This window comes from Alosa alosa, chromosome 10 (assembly GCF_017589495.1).
Source record: "Alosa alosa isolate M-15738 ecotype Scorff River chromosome 10, AALO_Geno_1.1, whole genome shotgun sequence".
NCBI lineage: Eukaryota > Metazoa > Chordata > Actinopteri > Clupeiformes > Clupeidae > Alosa > Alosa alosa.
Genome location: NC_063198.1, coordinates 22234706 through 22259686, shown reverse-complemented (window position 1 = coordinate 22259686; position 24981 = coordinate 22234706). Strand labels below are relative to the sequence as shown.

Here is a 24981-nt window from a genome sequence, read left to right as displayed (position 1 = left end):
TCCCCAGGGCCATTGAACTGTTCAATGCTTCACTTAAGGGAAGAGGAGAGATGTTTTCTGCTGTTAGTGAATGTGTGTGTGTTGTCTGTATGCTACTGAGACCTTGAATTTCCCCTGGGGATCAATAAAGTATCTATCTATCTATCTATCTATCTACAAACTCTTGTTTAGAAAAATAATAGCCGGCAACATGTGGACATGGCCTTAGCTAAATCAATATATAAACCTTGGTTAATAGACAGGGAATTATGGAACACTATTATAAACTGATAGCCTACTCGTTCCATTGTAAGTCACAATTAATGGTCATTTTCACCATCAAAGACTTCAGGCAATGGTAATCAATACAAAACAAGGTTTTATCATTGTATCTGCAGATGGAGAGAGTATGGTTTCACAAAATGATTCACCACCAGCGTTTCTTATCTATCAAAAGAGTCTGTGTTTAAATATTCCAACATTGACAGTACATCCAGCTGACATCAGATGGTTTTGACAAAGAATGCAAACAAGTCCTTGCTCGCACACCATTGGGCCCAAATTTAAATGACTGGCAAAGTGTAAAGTCTAGCTAAAGTTTAATTAATAATTATGAAAATATAATTTCCAAGATCCTAAGCACAATCATACATAGGCCTGCTCGATGCTCCCACTCACCACACGTTAACTTTAGTTCACTCATGACACTTTAATTATTGAATGACTTTGTTCATTTAAATTAGAGCCTTTGGCAATATTCAATATTCCTTTAACACACGGAAAAAAAACAAAGATGTGCAAGAATCATTTCTGTTTCACTCTTATTCTGATGCAATGCACATGATATGATAGTGATTCTAATTGACATATTTTCACAGTGTAGAGAGATGCAGTCTTTCTGTCTCCCTCTTGGCCATGGGCAGATCATCTGCTGGGCTTGAGAGAAACTGAAGACGCTGGTTTGGAGACAAAAAAGTTTATGATTCACAAAGCAAGTTGAAGCATGTAGCTGCACAATTCTATGCCTGCCAATGTGATCATGTAAGACAATGATGTCATCGGCCTGAACCTGAAATCTCCAATCACCCGTCAAGGGGAATTTTTAAATGTTCTTCCTCTTTCCATTTGTCAGTGCCTAGAGCATCTCAAACCTGCAAAGAATTGCCTCCGATCCTCCTGACGTAGTACAAGCTCAAGATCTCCAGACAGGAGATCCCCCACCCCACCCCCTGAGCCTCACAGCGGTTTATCCTATTGAAAATAGTCTTTATAAAGGTGGCAATCTATTCCAAAGATGGGTTCCGACATTGCCCTACCCTAAACGATGCCTTCCCATTGTTTAACATCACGTGAACTCGACTGAAAGAGAACCAGTTTTTTTTTTTTTTTTTTTTAAAGTTGATTTCATATTGATTTCATTTGCTTTCATATATCAGAGCCCAATGTTGTCAATGTTGATGATGACTGGTTAATCACCCAATCTGGACTAAGCTTGTTTATCAACTACCAGCTGGTATTTAAGGCTTGTTTACCTACAGAGGTAGAATAGCCATAAGTAGAAAAATCAGGGGGCCGTTTGGACATTGATGACATGTGATTACAGCTCTCTGTGATAGACACTGTTGCGTGAGGTCATATAAATGCAGAAATGTACTACTTAGTTTTGCCTTAAAAATTACACCAAAACTGGTTGCTTTAAAAGTCTTACTGGCTCCTCCAAACCAAAAGGTTGTCATTGTAAACTATATCTCTCCTAAGAATTAAAAGGTACTGCAGAAAGACAACTTTTTGATGGATCCATCCAGGCAATCACATGCTACATGTCACAGTACTACACTAAAACACTGGCATCCAAAATCTACACCACTGAAAAGCAATCCTCACAAATGCTTCAGTAGTTTTGTTTTTCTTCATGCTAAATTGATTTACCTGCAGAAGTGTCCCTTTCCCATAGTAGAGTCTGTAGACCATTGTCAGGGGGATCCAACAGAGTGATGAAGCAGTCAGAAACCAGCCGAAACCATATGCCCACCATGGATAGATGTAGGTGTTGTTGAACTTCAGGGGGCTATACTTTAACAGTGAGAAAACAAATGTTCCCTTCGAAAAGGAAACAGCAGTTCATGGTTTCCAGTGATTCTTTAATAGTTTAAAAAGTATCATGTTACAACATGTAGGTAAACTTATACTATGTAAGAATACAGGTGGGCAACCTAAGCATTATCTGACTGTTCTGTGGCATGAACTCCCCCATAAAACACATTTCCAGTTAAGAAGATTCGCTTTGTCCAAAATGCAACATATTGTGATGAATATGACTGGAAAAACAAATGAAAAATAATCAAATCACATTTTCATTTGACAGGAAAATATTCCATTCCATCATGCAGTGAATGAAAGGAGCATTTACTGGTGGGTGAAGGTGGTGGAGAGCAAACTCACTGTGCAAATAGTTGGGGTGACATAGAGCCAACAGTACTTAATAAGGGGCAACGGCCTGTAGCCAATCATATCCTCAATGTTACCATAGAAGCGATCGGCACCTTAGGCAGAAGATAGATTGAACTGCAAAGTGAGGATCAATGACAATGATTGTTGATCACCAGGTGGATTCTAAAAATATAATATGGACCCTTTCAAGATAGTTCCATTATCAGCATCATAGTTGGCCCCACAAGACTTCCTTTTTAACATTCCATATTGTAATGATCTGAGCCTAGCTATTGATGACTGTGCTCCCATAATGCTGTGCAGTGTATGTGTGTGTAATGTTGATGTTGGTTTTGGTGTGAGTGGTTGCGTTTACCTTGTCATGTATGTGTTAGCTGGTATGGTCTTTCTTTGTGTTGTGCCTCATGTGTTTACCCCGTGTATTGTATGTGACTACCCTGTTTGTGTATCGTGCTTGTTTGGTTGACGTCCTTTGTTTTGCCTGTGTGGTGGCGTTCGTGTGTTTTGGTGCGTAACCAATAAAGACCATTTTGAGACAACCTTGCAGTTTGTTACAATATGTTATCTTAATGCAGAGGAAGTAGATTGGGGCCCAAATAGAACGTTCAAGCATTGTTTTTTGTTTTTATTGTTGAAAGGGTCTATATAATGTTTATTACAACAAAGTGCTAATATAGTTATAGGAAGTATTTTGTGAATACAATTTATGAAGAGTTTTATACAATTTTATGAACTCTTGACATAATCAGTGAATGTAAAGGTGGACTGAGATGAGTTGGCATTTCTACTTAGTGCAACTGGACATAATCTTGGTGAAGCTCTGTAAGCAAAAATCAGGATGGTAAACATCAAGCCATGCTTACCATAAATCCAGCCTACAGTAACAGACTGGCAAATGGCCAGAAAGAGCAGTGTGGCTCCACTACAGACATAGTGGTCAAACAGCTGCAGGATATAAAGCCCACCCTGTAGGAAAAAGGGGGAAAAAGGTCAATGTCTCTTGCAACAAAATGACCGCAGCACACATGCATTCGTCTTACAACCTTCTATAAAGACAAAGAATATCACCTCAGTGACCATAAATAGGCCAATCAGGAAGCAGAAAGAGCACAGTCCCAATAGGAAGAGCTTTCTGTGCCAGCCATGCCTGAGTACGGTAGGAAACCTGTCTGTCACCGATGTCATGAAGCTCTCTATTCCGGCAAACTACAAATCACAAGACAGACACAGAACAGGGACGGTGTGCATGGATATTGGGGAAGGGAGATGTAAGATCACTGAGAGGGCCTAAAGATGATGGTCCTGACCTGGCTGTCCACACCCAAAAAAGAAGGATCATGGTGAAGAAACAAATGGCCCAGAGTTGTGGCCAGGGCAGCAAGGTCACAGCCTGAGGGTAAACTATAAACACTAGCCCAGGACCTATATAGGTAAGGGGTAGGACATGAGTACATGACACAAAACACACAAAACAACCTCCAATGCAACCAGCAATGCAAATACAAAATATGTTACCTGGAGCCTGTACTACAAAGCTGGATGTTTAGAGTTAGCAGGGTAATTTCAGGTTTAAATGAAATCTCAGTTCACAACGGTGGTTCACTTGTTACCAGCATGGGTGGCATTTATGGTGGGGACGGTGGGAACATGTCCCTACCACTTTTCTGATTACTTAAAACTCCTCATAACTATTTTATGGCCCTTATAATGACCAGGATAAGAGTTTAAAGGGACACTTCACCCATTTGCATTAAGCTTTGTATCGTTAGGAACCCAGTCATGTTTCTGAATAGTCGTGCATCATTGCCTTATTTTCCCCTTAAACGGGAGACATACGGATTTTCAGTGTTGCAGTTCCTGCTTACAATGATGTAAAAATCGTAATTTTGCGTCATTGTAAGCAGGAAGTCCCATAGCTTTGCCAAAGGGGGTGAGACCATAGATATTAGAAAGCTAGATACCGCATTGTCCGTCGAGTTCTATTAGGTGGCATTGTAAACACGGCCGCCATATTGCGGGGGGCAAACACCTTTACTGTCTATGGGCAACACTTCCCGGCAACCAGAGACACATGCTGGAATTCTGAAGATCTGGTGTGCGAATCCGATGCTTGTGACGAGGCGCTGAACAGGTGAAATTGGTTCAATCACTCATCAAGTCGATCGTATATTCCTGTATGGGCAGTGCGTAAGCTACCCAAGTTGACTACTTTGCACTGCAGACATATGTCTGTGCTGAGGTCTCACACACCCACGTGAAGGGGACAGAGAAGGCGCTGGTGCCGGGGATCTGTCTCCCTGGCTGGAGCAGGGAATCGGTTATGCACAAATGACTAGCACATTAGTTAAATGTCGGATATGCTAGCCTATGTTGTCAATTCGCTGAACAGGACCTTCGATATATGGTCACAAAAATGAGACAATGATCGTTTTTAATTTTAGAATCCTCATTAATGCCAAAATGTTACATTAATGAGTCCCTCTGTGCTTGTAGTTCAGTTAGGCTTCCTGGGGGAGTGGCTTGGTAGAGCAGCGAAGAGCAGTGAAAGGCTGGGAATTATGGGAGTTGTTGGCTTTCATCCACTGTTGGCTTTTTCCATAGACAGTAAAAGATATGGACAGAGTCATCACGTAGACATCAGTCGAGGCAGGTGAAGCAAATTTAAACCGTTTCCTGTTGGTCGACGAAGCTTTCTGTGCAGGCTCAGGGGACGTAGATGTAAGGTAGGCACGTAGTCTGACTCGTGTAACTCTTGTGATAGCTGCACCAAGAGATTGGGTATGTAGCCCCTTACTTCGTTACCACCACGTTTACATTACTTTTCTTAAATGTCCTAGTTGTTCGTAGATAAATAATATGTGATTTCAAATAAACAGCTCTCGCCACATTCATAGCCTACTGTCAATCCATCAAAACTTCGCTGAAATTTTGTGCTCCGATGCTTTTGTTCTTATCCAGAGAATACGGTTATTTTGCTCCTGTGCGATGCTTTTACCCGCTCTGGTCGAATGCTCATTACGTAAATTACGTCACGTTAGCATTGATTTCGGAAAAAAGTTTATTACTCAGCTGGTAAGTCAGTTACGAGGTTATGACGCCAATCACACAATGTTGTATTACTTTGAAAATACTTCAGCTGTAATGTTATTTGATGCCAAAGTGGCGCCAAATTGAACGGGGTTCAATGGGATTGCTAGGTGGAACTGGTCTACTATTTAGCCTCAGATCCGCCATAGTGTCTACGCTCTCCGAACGTTCGCCTGCCCCCTTGGCTTTTTCTCGGTCAAGAAGGCACTGACTTCAATGATGACTCCACATGTCTACAACATAAATGACCCAATTTAAATACACATTCATGTTCCTAGTGGTGAAATATTCCTTTAAACATAGTAAATGGCCGAGGACCCAAAGGGTTAAACTGCAACAGGTGGCCATCAGTGCATTTATTATGCTTGATAGTTTCTGTTGTATGAGTTTGAAATTGATGACTACTAAAAGTAAGTTAGGCTAACACCAACCACTGACCAATCAATTGTCTTGGGGAAATTCCTAGAAGAGCCCTGGGACCTCTGGTTCACCATCAGTTGAGGCAGAACAGGTGCTATTATTGACGTTCACAAGAATACATCTGAACAACCCACTAACTTAGTGATGGGGTAGTGATATTTTTAAAATAATCGTATTATCTTGCACATTTACAAAGTAAGTTATTTTTGCCAGCTTTTCTGTCTGGGCTAGGTTGCAGCAACTCTGTTACTTTTAATATATTCTAATTCTTAATATTTGTTAAAGATTATTATTCATTCTTCTTTAGATTTGGCTCTAGACCTCTCCATGTTTGTTATCATTCATATGGTGCCACCCTTTTAACATGAACATGGTCATAGCTAGATTGGGACTGGTTAAGCTGATAACCACCGTTGTGACATTTGTTAATGCATTTATTTGTTAGGGTTTGCTAAGGCAGCTGATAAAAAGATACCCTGTGTATGTTGAACTTGAATCATAGTATATAGTGTAGCTTTGTAGTATAGGCCCCTGATGACAACAAAAAAACATGCTGTTCATTTATTCCGTGGTCGAGTGATGATCAAAAAAGTAGTTAAGTCTTACCTGACTCTGCTACTACAGAGATGTCAACACCTTGCACCTTAGCCATGTGCCCCAGTATAGAGAAAATAGCAAAACCCGATAAAAAGCTGGTTGCACTGTTCAAGATGCAAAGGTAGAATGAATCTCTGGAACACATGACAAAATCGAAGTGCATAGTTTTATTTCAACTGTACATATTTTAGTACAAAAAAATGCTTGTTCTATATCATAGTTTTCTCAATTTGTGTCTTTACTGATTCAAAATATAGGCATTTAGGCACAAGGTTTCTGTGAAAAGAAGAATGTTTTGAATAAGTCTGTTACTACTAACTACTTTCAGATTAACCACTTCAGCAACATACCGTTAATTCCTCCTGCCTTGGTGAGCAACAGAGTGCAATGTAAATATATGCACGTTGACCTTTCAACGCGCCTACATTCATTGTATGACCTCTATGCGTGCTGTTACTTACTACAGATACTGTATATTGTCCTGCAACTTTTGGAAGAAACCAATATCGCAGGGAAGGGGATATATGACTTTATGAGATAGAATGTATGACATAATCACAATTAGTATGTTTGACTTAACATTAATACAATAATCAAAATAATATTTTAAAAAGTCGAGATACTAAAAATCTGCTGATTACATGTCATGGAATTTTTTTTAATTCTCTGCATTCATATGCCAGTTATTTTCCATGCAATGGTGTTATTACAACAAAGACCCTTGTGGGCTTGCAGGCTTGACTGGAGGGGGAAGGAAACATAAACAGTGTCTCCACCACAATGAAAAGCTATATCAACACGACAGCGCATATCTGACCTGGTCAACAGAACAAATTAAGTTCAGATGTCCATGACCATGCTTCACAAGACTGTTGTTGTCCCTGTAAGTGTAATGTGAATGAACATCCCTTCCAGTTTCCAAGCTGAAAAAGCTCTTGTGTTCCTTCCCTTTTTTTTTAATTTCCGCAAAAAATGTCAAATCACAGAAGCATTTAAAGAAAATTCAAAACAAATTGCTGACATTATCTTAATTAACCTTAGTTTAAAAATGTTTAAGAGGAAATAACAAAACCCTTCTACTTCTACAGAGGAGGAGTTGATGACCGTGTAGGGTATATATCCCTGCATGCATATCCCAGTTATTTTCCAAAGTGTTATTACAGTAAAGACTCTATTATGCTTGTGATCTTGATCAGAGGTGGGGGGAACACAAACAATGTCTCATCACAATGACAAGCTAAATAAACAGGACCTGACATATCAGACCTGATTAACAAGTCTTCAGTGACCTGATCTGACTAAATTATTTAACTGTCTGAGCATAATGTACTTATAATAATGTACAACTAACTGGCATTATGTACTTATAGAGCTGCATCTCTCTCATTTAAATATATTTGTCAAAGCAAAGCAACTCTGACACGTCTTATCTGTTTGTCCGCTCTATTTGTTTTTATCTGTTTGCCTCCATCCTTGGCTTTACTTGTTCTCTCCACCAAATGCACCACTTTTACATAAACCTACTGTAAATACTCAAGGCATGGGCAACTTATTCATTGTTTGGCTTACAAAGCCTTAGGTCACTGAGCTGATTGCAAACATACATTCAAATATTTTCAACCTGAAATACATTCAATTAACTGTCTACAATAAATCTATGAAAACACAACCAAACCCTCTTGTATGCCTGTGGGTTGCTGTTAAGCATTTTAGTAGACCTGTAGACACGGGTATCCGGAACTGTGCATCAACCCCTGTCAACGTAAATGCAGTCATAATCTCTAGGATGAGTTTTTGCATGATGTACTTGGTAATTACTCACTTGTAACAATCATTGTTGTATTTGTTGTAACTCCCCAGGGAGGTCAGGTACCCAAGGCATATGGCATATGAGAAGAATATTTGGGTCCCAGCATCCATCCAAACCTTGAAAAGGGGAACCAAGACCAAATGAGTATGCATGATGGGACAGGAAATGAGGAATTCTAGACTACTCCATCTCTTAGCTTGCTTACCTGTGGATCTGCTAGACGTTTTGGGACTGGGTTCAGGTAAAAAAAGATGCCATCCAATGCTCCAGGCAGAGTGACACCACGAACAAACAGCACCAATATCATGACAAATGGGAATGTGGCTGTGAAATATGCAACCTGCTCACAGAAATGGGACAGAACCATTTGGGAAGTGCTTAGATTTAGGTTTTGCAGTTTTGCAAAGATGCATGCTTTCTCTGAGGTAAGGCACTATCAAAAGCTCAGAAAAGTGCTAGCAAGATAAACATTGACGGCTCATACTACCAAAAACTGCATCCTTAGAGGCATAACAATACTCCAATATAACCTTATACATACTCTCAGCACTTGTGTACCACAATACCTTGCCACTGGTCTTGATTCCCTTCCAGATACAGAAATAAATGATGATCCAGGCCAAGAGAAGACAAAGAGCTATATCCCAGTTTATGCTTCCAAGTTGGTCTATTCCACTGGAAAGTCTAAGAACTCTGTACCTGTGTGCAAAATCACAAATCAAAAGCTTCAAAAGTATCTCCAGTTCTTTCTTAACTTTACTTAATGACCCTGGCTATTAATTCAGTTGATTTTAGCATTTAAAAGTAATTGATTTAAGTATTATTTTCCACCTCGACCTTGTAGACCTGTACAGCCTTACCAGTTAAATTAATATAGGCTAGGCTACTATTTGATTTTTGAAACAGTAGTTTTGTGTGAATTTCAACATACCACCAGATCAATTTTAGACAAGGCAATCTGCTTTTATTAACTTTTTCATATTATGGACATACAGACATTAGCATAGCAGGATGACTTTCTGTTCAACTAAAAAGATTTGCCCTCTTGCCATTTTTAATTGCCCAGTCACTTCATCATGACAATAGGCCGCGATGGGCAGTATTTCTGATACATGTATTTATATATGTATTTCAAATGCAAAATAGTATTTTTGTAACTTGTATTTTAATGGGCTGAAGAAAATGGCTTTGTATTTTGTATTAAAATACTTTATTGGTGTGTATTTTTGTATTTTAAAAATACTGCAAAATATGACTATGTCTATGTAATGACGACGTAAAAGCACAAAATGGAGCCTCTGTAGCTGACTTATGCCAAGCCTGGAAAAATCCAAACTCATTCACAATTTCAAATCATTGGTCCAGCCTTACCAAACACATCAGAGATTCCTAACATTGCTTCCTACTTCTCCTAAACTTTACAAACTGACCATAAACAGCATTACCAGTCAAGAAATAATGCATGTGGATCTACCTTGTAAATACATTTCTGTATTTTTCAAACAGTATTCCTTGTTCCTTTAGCACCATGGACGGATTATGAGCACTGAGCCCCTGGGCACAGACATGAAAATGACCCCCCTGCCCACCGAGGAAGTTAGCAACACAGCAATGGCATGCTGGCTTAACACATAACATAATAACCTGTGTTATTTGACTGAGGGGCCCTATTCGGTTATTGGTGAAGAACATAGTGACTTCACACAGAGGTTTGAACTTCAGGGCCCCTGGGCCCGGTAGGCCCCTTCAGTAATCCATCCATGTGCAGCACCCTGCAGCACCCTCTGTTTTTCCTGCATTGTGATATTCACCCATAGGGCTATATATTATTAAAGTGTTTTTATTCTTGAATATGGGTTTACTTTGTGCAAAACTATGAGCACAGAAGGTGGAGATTTTGTTTCTACATATGTTTGATTTACTTATTTTCGAAATGTCTATTAGCCAATTAGATTTGTCTTTGATTACGATTGAGGCACCCACAGAGGGACGTTATCACTGTTACACACGCAGGTTACACTACAAGAATACACTGAATAAAATCATCAGAACTTTATCCTGTAGCCTACATTTAGTTCAATACCAGTATAGGCTGCTGCGTATTGCCTGGTTGGCTGATGCACTAAGTTATTCTCTCTGCAGAAAGCGAACACTGTACCTTGTCATAAGCTATTAGGGGCAGCCGTGGCCTACTGGTTAGCACTTCGGACTTGTAACCGGAGGGTTGCCGGTTCGAACCCCGACCAGTAGGCACGGCTGAAGTGCCCTTGAGCAAGGCACCTAACCCCTCACTGCTCCCCGAGCGCTGCTGTTGATGCAGGCAGCTCACTGCGCCGGGATTAGTGTGTGCTTCACCTCACTGTGTGCTAATTCACTAATTCACGGATTGGGATAAATGCAGAGACCAAATTTCCCTCACGGGATCAAAAGAGTATATATACTTATACATACTTATACTTATACTCGGAATTTACTAAGCTTTCACTTCATCAGGTAAACAACCTTTAACATTAAAATGAATACAAAGTTTAGCGATCATGAAATAGGCCTAATGTAATACATGATAAGAAGATGTCAACAACCAGAGATATAGGCTAATGCGGTAGTTCTAATCCACTTAAAAATACCTATGCATAGCCTATTTGAATGACGTAAAAGTAAAACATTAAAAGGCAAACAAAGCACACCCAAGTCAAAATGAGTTCCAGCGTCCCTGTTTTTGTTGCTGCTTCTGTTTATCACTGATTGGTCTGACATTTTTCTTGTCTGAGGGAAACTGTTATGAACTATGGTATTCCAGACTAGATCTCCCTGAAAAAAGATCTAGGTGATCGGGGCCAAGCTAACTCTGGGTTTGACCGAGCTGAGAAGTCAGAATAGAACTTTAGGGGGTGTTCAGAAGCTAACCAATACAGTTACATATTTTTTTAAAAAGTCAAAAGAATCAGGTTATTTTGATATTGATGTTGAATTATATATTTATGGGTGGGTGCTGTGGTGCGGCTGGCTACATTGCCCATAGCTTATTTAGGTCCACAGAGACCTGGGGTCAAATGCGACCCAGGTCATTTTCATATTTCACTCCATCTCTCTCTCCCACTTGCTTCTTGTCACTTTAAATTAAAGGCTTAAAAGCCCAAATATATATCTATTTATTACATGGCTCTTCAGAGTGCTGCAGAAAGTTACATTCACATGAATGGGTCTTCCCAACGTTCGGGCCTATGTTAAATCTATATAATCACCGGTAAAGTATATAACCTTTACAACACCTGAAACTGTCAAGTTCTATCTGTGTGGCAAACTATTTATTTTGTCAGTGGAAGACACGAAACGGTAGCAAAATCATTTTTAAAGACACATTGTGTTAGGTTTCTTTTCTTGTTTTGGCAAGTAGCCGTGTAATAAGCGGGATAATGTATTGTCTGCCGGTAATTATCAGAAAATAAGTCCCTTCAGGTCGAAGCAAAACCCCTCCGCTGCGCGTCAAGGTTTTGTTTTCGCACACAAATTTGGTAGACTGCGTTCACATTAGCAAAAATAACCGAACCGACGGTCCACACGAACTCGGATCCGGACCAAAGGGTCTAGTGTGAATGTGCCCTTAATCAACAGTCAGTGAACTGATGAAGGATAGATTAAATAGGTAGATAGATTAAATAGATGTATGATTCTCATAAAGCTGTAGTGATTGAACATGTCCGGGTCCTGTTTTCCGAAAACACTATTTTATTAACTATGAACTATGAGACATTAAAGAACACTAGGGAGAGACATTTTTATCAGCATTTTATCTCAATTTCATAGCATTTTAATGAAAAATAACAGTGAATTTTCATTACCGAAATGTGTCCGGATCCATTATTTTATTTTTGTTATATTTTCATGAAAAGTCCTTTTCACATAAATTGAAGAAGATTATGCAAAGTTGTGTAAAAATGTCTATACTTATGGTTAACATTGATATTTGTGGTATTTTGCAAAAGGAAATATTACATTTGTTGTAAAACTATTGTGTTACAATAAATGTTTCTCAGTACCGTAATGCTTTACCTGCAAAAATTACATTGTTCCTTTAAATTAACAAGCAGACCCATCATGCATCACTTGGGACAACTGTCATGAAAGTGTCATAAACAAGTCATGTTTATGACATAACACTTCTGTTTGTTTTAAGTGACATTCAGTTTTTGTCATAACAATCTTAGGGTTAGGGTTAGGGTTAGGGTTATAGTTACAGTAGGGTTAGGGTTAGGATTAGTGTTACAGGTTAGGGTTAGGGTTCAGATGTCATGACAGTGTCATGTGTTCATGTCGATACTGTCAAGTAAAGTGTTACCAAAAAATCAATCAAATGAGGTAGATAATATTTTGATGTCAGTTTGAAAGACTGTGAGATTCACTCAGATATGGAAGGTTTGCCAAGCGATTTCATGCATGGCATGGCTACTCCTATTTTGTAGTTTATTTCTATACACCTAAAATCAGAGTATCTGATATTTTATTTTAAAATACATTTTGAGATACAGTCTCTAAAGCTCTCACTTTTTGCCGAAGCCTAGTTCAATACCTTAACCTCCAAACCCAGCTGTAATTATCCATGGGATATATGATATAGAAACATCTCTAATGCATTTCTTGTGTGATTTGTCTTAATAGCTGTATTGTCAATATGCTGTGTGATTTTAATTGGTGTGTAGAATGAGGCCTAATATTCCTATGTAAGGTTAGATTTTGTTGTTTAAAATAAAAAACAAAAAACCCTCTGAGTAGCATCTACTGTATATGATGTTTAGATTATGTTTAGATGGATGTGCAGATTGTCCAAAACCTAGGCCACACAATTCAGTCACAATTCAAATGTCTGGGATTGAACCTTCAAACTTCCACTTATAAGTAAGCCACTCTGATAGCCTACATGCAATTCTTTTTTAACCAGAGGGCATTATGACACAACCTTAGTAATGATAGGGAAGTTTTGCATTTACACTTACCGCCAAAATTCCATGACCGAAGATGAACTGTTGATGGGTGAAGTCAAATTGGAGTTGTTACCAAAACTGACACAACTATCTGGGATATCAGAGACAAAATAAAAAATGAAATCAACATTATAAACATAGGATGTGCCACTTATCATGTTGTACCTACACATGCTGAATACAATGCTATAGATCAGGGTTTTCAACGGATTTTTCGTTGGTTTTTAGGCCTACTTTGCCAGAGACAGAAAAATAGATAAATAGATTGTGCGTTCTTTGCGTTATTCTTTTAAGTGTGAGAATGATCCGGGGAATGAATGATCGTTCACTAGTCTGTGTAGTCGCACTTTGATGATGACGTTCAAGGAGCCTCCAGATATCATACCCATCATGCACCGCAGTTGTCGGCAAATTAGACAAACATGATTTTTTTTTTAATTAAATACAAACCGCAAAAACATAGTTTAAAGGTGCCATGTGTAAGAATTGAGGTAAAAATATCCAAAAAATGAGCTACACACATCAAACGAATGAGAAGAAATAAGGGTGATGAAGTCGTTAAAAAAATGACATGGTATAGTGCTGCAGAGATATCAACCTGAATTAGCATGCTAAATTACTAGCCACAGCCCGACAGGTGTCATAATACCAGTTTTGGCCATGGGAGGCGGTATGCGGGCAACATAACCGCCAGCCAAACTGCAATACACGTTTCTCGGTTGTTACTCTAGGGTAGACCAACTCACTTTCTGGAGGTATACTGCCCCCATCTTTTATGGAATGTGGAGTATGAATTGATTTTTTGGCGGACATTACACATGGCACCTTTAACTACAAAACATTTAAATTATTATATTTCAAAACAGCTTTAGGGGTTTCACTGTTTTTTTTTTTTTTAAAGTAATGACTCCCACCATAATAAAATAGTATACCTAATGACAGATATAATTAAGCTTATCATCTCAGTACTTGATATAAAATATTCTATCTATAATAGGTAAACTATGCTTTCAATTTCTTCACAATCAGTGGAGGGGGCCTGCAATAATAGGCAACTTTAATCACTGTAGGCTTGGAAAGTTGCTAAGAAACTTTTCTCAATATGTCCTCTGCCCTACAAGACATATGAAATGTTTAGACCAGGGGTGTCACTAGACCAACAGCTGCAGTGGGGCACAAGCCTCCCTAAGGGGGTTCGGGGACATGGTCCCCCATAAGCAACCTTTGTATATTTTAACGTTTAAATGGATCAATCTGGTGCACTTTGAAAATAAATTCAGAGGTTAGACTTGATTATTTTTATATATGGATGGAAATATTTGAGCTGTAGCCTAAATTGTTTTGAGCTTCAGAATTTGAACCATGCACACACAGGTGGAATAGTTATGATGATACTGCAAAACGTTTATAACTTATCTTCTGAACTCATTATGCCAAAGGAGAGAGCTGTACATTTTGAATGCTTATTTGTTAATATTGCTTTTCATGAAAACAAGCAGATAACTATAGGTACATCTATAGACCTCCAAATTCCCAAATTCGACAAATTGTATTAATTCTTTAGAGCAGGGCATTTAATTAGTTTGTAATGGGGGCGGTGGTAGTGTAGTGGTTAAGGAGCTGGGCTAGCGTGCAGTAGCCTGAAAGTTGTCGGTTCAATTCCCGTCTTCCACCGTTGTGCCCTTGAGCAAGGCACTTAACCCCAAGTTGCTCCGGAGATAATGTGATCCCTTGTAATATAGCTGACATATGTAAGTCATTTTGGTCAAGAAGTGTCTGCTAAATGTAATGTAATTTAATGGGGGCCAGTTCATGAAAAGTATCACAACTGAGGGGCCGGAGAAATACGGCTTAAAATATGAGTATTAATAGCTGTAGATAGCCTACAATGAAGTACAACAGCAATATATGTTGTATTTTGTACATGCAACAACATCATTAGCTGGTTGTTGGTGGCTAGTATAATCTGTGATAATAGATCAACAGTAATGGAATCTGTGTTTTGCGGAGTAACTGCTAGATCCAAGATTTCCAGTGAGTACAAACAGGATGCAAACACTGTTCAGGTGAATTAAATGTTTAATCGGTTAAGTTGACTTATTTGATCTGACCTGAAATGAGGTATCATTGGAATCCTTGGACCAAGCTGAGGTCAACAAACACTATGACGTCAATTTTTGACTTCTATGTTTAAATCACAGCAAGTGTGATCATATCTCAGTCGATCTTTTATTTTTGATGTGAAACTGATGACAGCAAGTTCCATCCAGTTCATTCTAATGCATGCGTGCAGGGGCAGGGGTGTTTGGGGGGAGGGGCGGGGGGCTGGCTGGTGGAGGGGGCAGCAACACTCAGCCCTGGTTCAGCCCCACAATATCAGTTATGTTTTTATGTGAAGCTTGACCTTGTAACTCAGCCAATCTTGGGCACCTTGGGTTGTTTGGCATGGAACTGGCTGTGACTGCTTAATGCTATATATCTGACGCAACCGCATTGAGTTACATGACAAATATGGACTGCTGAACTGACTGCTTGGCCCCCTCATTGCTGCTTGCAGCTATATTTTTATTTCAGTTTGCTACTTACCAGATAGCAAAATCAGATTGGCAGATAGCTGACCGCTGGTGGTATGCCGCCGATGAAATGTGGCGATTATCTAGGGAGACTATATGGAACTAGCCTGTATTCCAGGGAATTACGAGTGCATGAAAATGCAAAAATGGCTGCTGAATGAAATATTGTTGAATGTTGTCTAAAATATAATCTAAGTAAAAAGATGGAGGTCAGATAGAGAAAAAAGCTGGCGGGGAGCCATAATTGATGACAGCTGACAGTTGTAATGGCTGAACAGTTAAAATAGTTGAGTAGTTTAAATAGTTAAATTATTTTATTGCGAATTATTGTATTGAGGACTTATTTGAAGTTGAAGTTGTGGGCAGAGGAAACAGTTGGCGGGAGTCATACTTGATGACAACTGACCGTTTGAAAGGCTGAACAGTTAATAGTTGGAGAGTTAAAATGGTTAAATTATTTAAAATGGAATTATTGTAGTGAGGAGTTTTACTTTGAAACAGTTGTGGGCAGAGGAAACAGTTGACGGGAGTCAAAGTTGATGACAACTGACTGTTGCTAGAGTAGTTATGGTGGTTGCTATGCTGGTTGCTAAGTTAATGTTGGTTGCAAGGTTTTGACTGTGAATGTGGTTGCTAGGCTGTTGCTAGGGTACTTGAAGTCGTTGCTTGAGGTTGTTGCTAGGGTGTCCATGGTAGCTACTATCAGAAATAAAGGAGTTACTACAGTGGTTTGCTAATATAATCATGTTGGTTGCTATGGAAACTGACATAGATGCTTAATTTCAATGGTTGCTAAATTGGTTGCTAGGTAGGTGGTGGTTTAATATTGTTGGCTAGAGGCATAGTTGATGATAACTGACAGTTGGAATAGTTGAAAAGTTAAATAGTTGGATAGTTTAAATGGTTAAATTATTTAATAGGGAATTATTGTAGTCAGGGCTCCGAACCGGTTCAAGGAACGAAAACGAAAACCGAAAACGAACGGAATTTTATGGAATTTTACGAGGAGCGTTAACGGAAACGAAAACAAAATGGTCTTCAACTGTTCCGGAACAGAAACGTTATTCTGAAATCCACAAAACCGGTTAATAACGTTTTTTTTTTTCGTTCTCGATATAACAGCCTAATAATTTGATTTCTGCAGTTTGAAAAAAAAAAAAAACGAATAAATGGACCTTTGGTCCAAATGTGTATATTTTGTCTTGCTGTTGTAATGTAACCTATCCGCCTGCCACGGATCTTAGGCCAGCTCGTGAGCGTAGGCTACTGAAACTGATTTGGAAATTGTTTGTAGCCTATGCGTAATAGCCTATTTTGCCTGTCCACGCCTTCTCGTTTTAAAGTCGAGATTTGAAATGTTTGCGCAATTATAGCCTATTCTATGTAGAAGAGTTAAACGGGAAATTTGAGATAGGCCTTGTCAGCAACAGACAGGTTCGTTTATAAACAGGGTTGGAATTATAGCGCAAGCCTTTGAAGATCACCATATGGATAAAACTTAGGCTATAACCAGGTAAGGAGTTTAGCACATATCCAGAAATATTTTTGATAAGAAATTATTTATAGGCATAGGTTAGGCCTACAGTACGTTTGTAGGCTATGGGATGGATAGCCAATCTGAATGTTTTTGGATGTCGCCTGTGATTTATTATTTTTAGGCATAGCTACGGTATAGGCTAAATCAAGGGGAAATAATGAGTAGCCTACGCCTATTCTCAGGTAAAGTCCACAAAAATAGACTTGATAGGCCCGCCAAACACTGCCGGAACTTTAAGAACGAACGATATTTTGCGTTCCGAACCGGTTCAGGACCAATATGTTGGTGGCGGAACGCACGCAAGAACGAAAACGTTAAACATAGGCCTACCTGAACCGTTCGGAACGGAACGTTTGAAAAATAATTTCGTTTTCAAGCCCTGATTGTAGTGGAGACTTATTTTGAAACAGTTGTGGGCAGAGGAAGCAGTTGAACAGGATCTGTAGTCTTAATAGAGCCAGATTGTATGCTTAAAGGTGCGATTTGTAGGATTGTTACCGAACATTCTGTAGTCCAAAATCAAAACACTGGTGAACGTTCTCAAGACTACCAGACGCGAGCCTCTTCTGGGTAATGAAGACTTAGCTAACGTTAGTTGACCTGCAGCTGCTTTAACGTTTCTCCAACCATGACCCAGCTACACATTACGGAAACAGTGAAAACAAAAAATACCTCTCTAACATATTTAGCTGAAGTTAGCTATGAAGTTTAGCCTAGGCTACCTGTTGTGGAGAAATATGGCTAGCTCTGCGTCAGACTTGATATTCTTCGTTTGACGAAGACGTCACCATCTCAGAAAGCTCCTCCAATGTCCACTTAATTTGTTTCTTGTTTTAATTTTGGAAATTTGCCTGCGTAGGCGTTCATGACTAGCCTACAACTGACAGCTGTTGACAGTTGGCCTTTGCTAATTTGGCAACCCAAATAGGAGGACGCGCTAGCCCATTATTAATACGCTATTCTAGAATTAATCGTTCAAAACATAAACGAAAATTCCAAGAGATTCCGCCCCGTAACTCATTTTTTTTCATGGGTTTTACGGGGTTTTACGGGTTAGAGTAATGTTGCCAAATAAGCCATTACTTCAATTCATTGTTTCCTTACTCTCTGACAACATATGGTGATCATTTTTGAAATGGTTACAGTTTATTTTCCATTATTTCCTACATACTGGTCCTTTAAAGCCTGAGACAGACAGTTGCTGGAGGTGGCCGGAACACTTGGCATAGTATTCTAAGTGCCCTACTGTGATGTCATAATCACCAATGTTAAGTCTATGGGGAAATTTTTTAGTAGTTTTTAATTAATAGTTCAAAAAGTATAAAAGTTACAAAGTTGAAAAATACATTCCACACCAGTCCTAAGTAAGACCTACGTAACGCAGTTTGAATGAAGTTTCTACATTAAACGGTTGAAGCCGCATTAAACACGGAAAAAGCGTTAAAAGAAGAAGAATAACTAGAAAAGCATTTCCTGAAGGAAATACAGTGCATGAAAAGGCAAAAAATATGATGTAAAATATCATACAGAGTAAAAACAAACTATATTGGTTGCTAGGTAGATGAGGTTTAATATAGTTGGAATGACTGAACAGTTAAATAAGTGGATAGTTTATATAGTTAAATGATTTGCTTGGTAGATAAGGTTTAATATAGTTGGAATGATTGAACGGTTAAATAGGTGGATAATTTAAATGTTTAAATTATTTAGGTAGATAATTGACGATAACTGACAATTGGAACGGCTCTAATGTTTGCTAGCAGTTATGGTAACTATGTTATCAAAGATAATAATGTTAACCAAGTTACTTAACTTAGTTAACTTAGCTAATGTTTTAATTTTTAGTAGTTATGCTAACTAGCACTATGTTAACCATGTGACTTAGCTAACCTAGCTAATCATTTTTAGTAGTTATGCTAACTATGCTAACTAGCATGCTAACATATTAAGTATGCTTACCATGTGACTTAGCTAACTTAGCTAATCATTTTTAGTAGGTATGCTAACTATTTTAACTAGCATGTTAACATGCTAACTATGTTAACCATGTTACTTAGCTAACCTAGCTAATCATTTTTAAAAGTTATGCTAATCCAAGATGCTTAACATGCTAACCATGTTACTTAGTTAACTTAGTTAATTATTTTTAGCAGTTTTGTTAAAAATGCTAACTAGCATCTTAACATGCTAACTATGTTGTTTAGCTAACTTAACTAACCATTTTTAGCAGTTATGTTAAAACGCTTAACCAAAGATGCTTAACCTATCTTAACCATGTTACTTAACTAACTTAGCTAATCATTTTTAGCAGTTTTTGCTAAAAATGCTAACTAGCGTTTTTAACTACGCTAAACCATGTTTATTAACTTAGCTAATCCTTTTAACAGTTTTGCTAAAAATGCTAACTAGCATGTTAACATGCTAAGCATGCTAACTATGTTAACCGTGTTAACTTTAGCTAATCATTTTTAGCAGTTTTGCTAAAAATGTTAACTAGCATGCTAAGCATGCTAGCATGCTAACTATCTTAACCATGTTACTTAGCTAACTAGCTAAGTGGGTTTTAGCAGTTTTGACAAGCAGAAAATGTTAAATAGCTGAACAGTTAAAAAAGTTCAGCAGTTTAAAGGGTTAAAGCTTTAACTGAACCATTGTTGAGGGACTTTTATTTTAACTAGTTTTACAGTGGGAAGGAGTTGAACATAGTTGATGACAAGCAGACAAACAGTTACAATGGATTCTAATTGCTGTGATGTCATAAAAAGGGCAATGTTAAGTCAATGGGGAAATTTTGATTAGTTTTAATTAACAGTTTAAAAGTATAAAAGTTACAAAGATGAAAAATATAAAGCACATGTCCTAAGTAAGACCTACGTAACATAGTTTGAATGAAGTTTCTACGTTAAACGGGTGAAGCTGCATTAGCTGCGTTAGAAGAAGAAAAATAAGAAGAAGAAGAAGAAGAAGCCTAGGAAGAACAGTACAGTGCATTTTCATGCACTATAAAAAAAGCCTTGGATTAACAGTACAGTGCATTTTCATGCACTGTAATAAGAAGAAATCGGATAACAGTAGAGTGCATTTTCATGCCCTCTAATAAATCGGATAACAGTAGAGTGCATTTTCATGCCCTCTAACTAGAAGTTCTCATACACATTAGAGTAATTCCTGACTCTAAATGAAGTTAAGGCAAAAAAAATGTACTTCTCCAAAGCTCAACTCTCCTCAACATTTTGTTTGAACCAGGGTAATTCAGTGTTAATAAAGATGACATATATTGTTAACAAATCTTGTTTGTGCCTTTTTTTTAATGTGAGCCCCTGTCCCTCAAAAGGTCTCTGCATATGCCTGTGCCAATTAATGATAAATCTGTAAAAAGATTACAGAATAAATGTGAAAGTATAAAGAGGAAGAAATAAAACAATAAAATAAAATGTGGACATATAGGCCTAAAGGGACATTGCTTTTGTTTTTCCCTATAGACCTCTGAAGTTCGCCTACAAAAAGTGCAAATTAAATTACAACTACAAATATTTCAATAAAGCACAACAGGAACACATGTAGTGATCTGGTAACAGATATGTCATATTTGTGTATTCTGTAATGCATATAATATTGACATTACAATAGCATTACAAGCCATAGATATATTTACAACTTTCTTGTACGTACCTGTATTCCATTTATTTTTACAGTTTGCCCATGGCAGTTCATAACTGAAAGATGAGAATAAATAAAAGAGAGCCCATGCGAGGATTATGATGTAAGTGATGGCACCATACATAATGATGATCGTACTGGCAAATCCCATGCCTGAAAAAATAATAAACACCATGAGTTTTTTTTTAGTGTTATTATTGTGAATGTTGATTAATTTGGAGATTTCATATACATTTAAAGCTTTGGGGGTTTTGAAAGACTATTATGAATGGCGCTACACACCTAAATAACAATATACTGTATATCTTAAAGTTCTATATACAGTACAGTAAAAACCAGTATAAAGAAATAATCTGTTGGTGATTTATTGTAAACTCACAATGAAAAAAATGAGGAAAAATCCAATATTGAAGGGAAGCAAATGTAATTTGAGAAAAAGAAAAATCTCATAAAGAAACTAAAACACGTTGCTAACAATTATTAGCACCCCTGAAAAATCTTATATACAAAACCTAACAGAAGTGTCTGTGAACTTTCAGAAGTAGTTTATGACTTTCTTTTTCATAAAATTAAAATGACAACATACTATTTTGTATTTTACAAGTAAATACATGTATCAGACATACTGCCTATCCCTGGCTGTTGGCTGCAGCAACTACTGTACTGAAAATTTCTACCAGCCCACCCAAATATAGTAGCCTAGCCTAGGTTAGAACCAGCCCTGCCCTGCATGGAGACATATTTTACGATAATTATGGAGAAAATGTTAGCAAAACTTTAGGTTTTTGTTAACAGAATCTCCCAACCCTCATTCATCTATTTGCGCAACAGCCCACATTCTGCCTTCAATCCAGCGAGACAAGTGAAATATTTTTTTTTTTTTTTTTTTTTTAAGCTGTCATCGCCATAGGCACGATATTTAGGCTACCTCTGTTAAGCCTACACAAAGTTGCGAATTAAGGAGTATTTCCTGATCGGGGAAACCTTTCGGTCTGCAGTTCAATTGTGCCGCAGGCCAATAAAGGCAAGCGTGTTTGCCACTTACATTTCTGATGTCTGACACTTCAAATTGCTGCAAGTGCATCAAGAAAGTTCCCGCCTTAGACCATGTTAATGGCCAATCGTATACTAGGATTTGGGGGTGGCACCTGGGGTGGCCAATCGAATCTCAAGGGTGGCCTGTGCCACCCAGAGCCACCCCTCTGGCTCCGCCCCAGACTGTTAGAGAGTTACAGACAAAGGTACCATCTTGAAGTTACCTCACTGTTAATAGATTATTTAGAGGGCATCCCAGGTAAAAGCCTGTCTAGTCATTTAATTACCAATTTAAACAACAGGAGTTACTGAATGGTACATAGAAGAATGGCTATACTGAAAAGAACCCCATGCCTAATGAGAATTATGGTGGAGAGGCTGTGCTATTGTGGGGCTGAACATTTTCAAAGGAAATCAAAAAAACTGAAATCTGAAATCTTTTTTTTTTTTAAAAACCCGCACTTCTACCTCCACCTAGAGCCTGTTATTTGTTTTGCAAAAATCCACAGTTCCCAGTTCTTCTGGTCCAATCAGAGCAGGGCTGTGCGAGATCTGACAGTCAATCACAGTCTGGTCCAGTCTGGGGCGCACTGACGAGCACAAACTCGATGAGAGGGTGCTCGGTGGTTGTGGGGGAGAGGCATGAGAGTTGTAAACATTCAACATTTTGGCTAAGTCCCCTCAATCTGTCAGACTTGCCAACTGCAGCTTTAAGAAGGTATTAAAAGCAGGGGGGCCAATAATTGTGAGCGACGTGTTTTTATAAAAGTATTTATTTATTAACGAGATTTTCCTTTTTCGCAAAATGTGTCTCCCTTCAAGGGTTAATTTTTCCTATTTTGTTTTCATTGTGAGATTACAATAAACCACCAACAATTTTTATACTGGTTTTTAGTCAATTTTAGCAAAGGTACCAATAATTCTGGAGGGTACTGTGGACTCATCTTAAAGTTTACAGTAGAGATATGCTGACACATTGTTTGCAGGTATTCTGATTTCTTTACTCAGTGTTAATTTTACTCACCCTCTAACAGAGGACAGCACTTCCTCCAGCATGTAATACCACCTTGGCTGGTATATTGGCCAAGTGCAGTCTCCAGTATAAACAGGGGGATACCACATGTCACCAAGTATAGGAAGTATGGAACTAGAAATGCACCTTGGGGTTCCGAACAGTAAAAGGTTACAACAGTGAAAAATCTAGACACTTCACCCTCTCACTCCTTTGCTCTTTTTGGAACTTAAGTTGATATAAGACATGATAGATTTACATAATTTTACAACAACTTTGTTGTACACAAAACAAAACTAACTAAAACAAAACTAACTATTGCCTGCTAAAACACACTATTGCCTGCTTAGCATTCATTCCAACTTACCTCCACCATTCTTGTAGCATAGATACGGAAATCTCCATATGTTGCCAAGACCTATGATGGCGCCAGCCACTGTGAGAATAAATTCTGCTTTGTTTGCCCACTGCCCCCTCTCCTGTTGCTTAGAGTTCTCAACAACTGACACCATTGCCCGACTTTGGGACGAGTCCAACATACTTGCAGTGAGAGAGTTACAGAGCTTAGTTCCAGAGGATTGGAGTGTGTGCTGTCATGGCTAGCTGGTGCTTTATGTAGGAGCTGGCAGGTGCTTCAGTTTGCTCCAGGGTGGGAGGTGTGTTAACTGGCTGTCACTTTATTATATCTTGATAATGACTATGACTTAAATACTTTACCTTATGAAGTATCAACAATTGACAGTTACCGACTGATACCCTGTCAATATCAGAGATGAGATAAAAAAGGAATTTTAAATGAAAAGTTTGGTTCCAAAAAGCAATATCCACCATTTTAATGACTTTTTATAAATATTATTTTTACATTTTGTTTTCCAAGTAATTTCAGTAGAATTGTAATGGGCTATTGTTATTTTATTTATCTTTACTCAATCAAATCAAATTTGATTGAAATATTTTTAATATTTTTAAAAACGGAGATATAGTGTTTTGGAACACTCTTAAAACTAATGTGTTGAAAACAACACAACTTGCGTTGTTTTAACACATCTCTGTGTCCAGATAGGGACAACACAAGTTTGTGTAGTTTCATTTTTTATTTATTACACAAAATGTGTTGAAAATAAAACAACTTGCGTTGTTTTTTAACATATCTCTGTGTCCAGATAGGGATAACACATTTGTTTTAAGAGTGAACCAAACTCTTCAAATACATGTTTTGTCTAGGTGCTACAGTTGCGCTCAAAACAGAACTGGCCAAGTACTGAGAATGGAACAGAGAGCACATTATGTCCAAGATAAACAATGTTTATAACATACTGTCTATAGAAATGCAGCATTCCTATGGCATATCATAGTTAAAAACTGAAGCTAGTTTCTGAGGTAAATTTGTTGGTTTAAAGTTGGTATAAACTGGGGACCACACAAATCTAAAGCTGATGATATATGGAGCAACTTTTTTTATCAATGTTACTGGGCAATGTTCCTCAGTATTATGGTTCTGGCATGTTCCCATTGATATTGGGCAACAATTTATCTAATCAAATATTTCAAGTAGTCAGTGAATGGGGACAGGCCAACAAGCTACAGACAGCCAACACGTTACTAGGAAACTACCAAATGTGACACCCTTGGTTTTCATACAACTACCCTACTGCCACTTTGAAAGTATTTGTTGTCTGTTTGCTCGAGTACTTACAAAAAACCCCATTACAGACCACTCCCCTGGCCAGGATAATTGGCATCTTGATTGTTCTTATCCACACATTACAACACACTGTTACAACACATTGTTAATGGTGTTACACTGTTAACACTGTTACAACACGTGATAATGGTTC

General features: G+C 38.2%; 1 protein-coding gene across 1 annotated transcript; it reads right to left on the bottom strand.

Annotated features, from left to right (window-relative positions):
- Nucleotides 1–561: 561 nt before the first annotated feature.
- Nucleotides 562–23895, bottom strand: slc6a11a (solute carrier family 6 member 11a). Its single transcript, XM_048254999.1, is given in 15 exon segments — nucleotides 562–935; nucleotides 1909–2079; nucleotides 2422–2522; nucleotides 3294–3396; nucleotides 3499–3636; nucleotides 3738–3755; nucleotides 3758–3852; nucleotides 6544–6668; nucleotides 8357–8460; nucleotides 8550–8684; nucleotides 8911–9043; nucleotides 13339–13417; nucleotides 21109–21249; nucleotides 23156–23290; nucleotides 23511–23895. Coding segments are annotated over 15 exon segments (1734 nt in total). The 5' UTR covers nucleotides 23683–23895; the 3' UTR covers nucleotides 562–851.
- Nucleotides 23896–24981: the final 1086 nt, after the last annotated feature.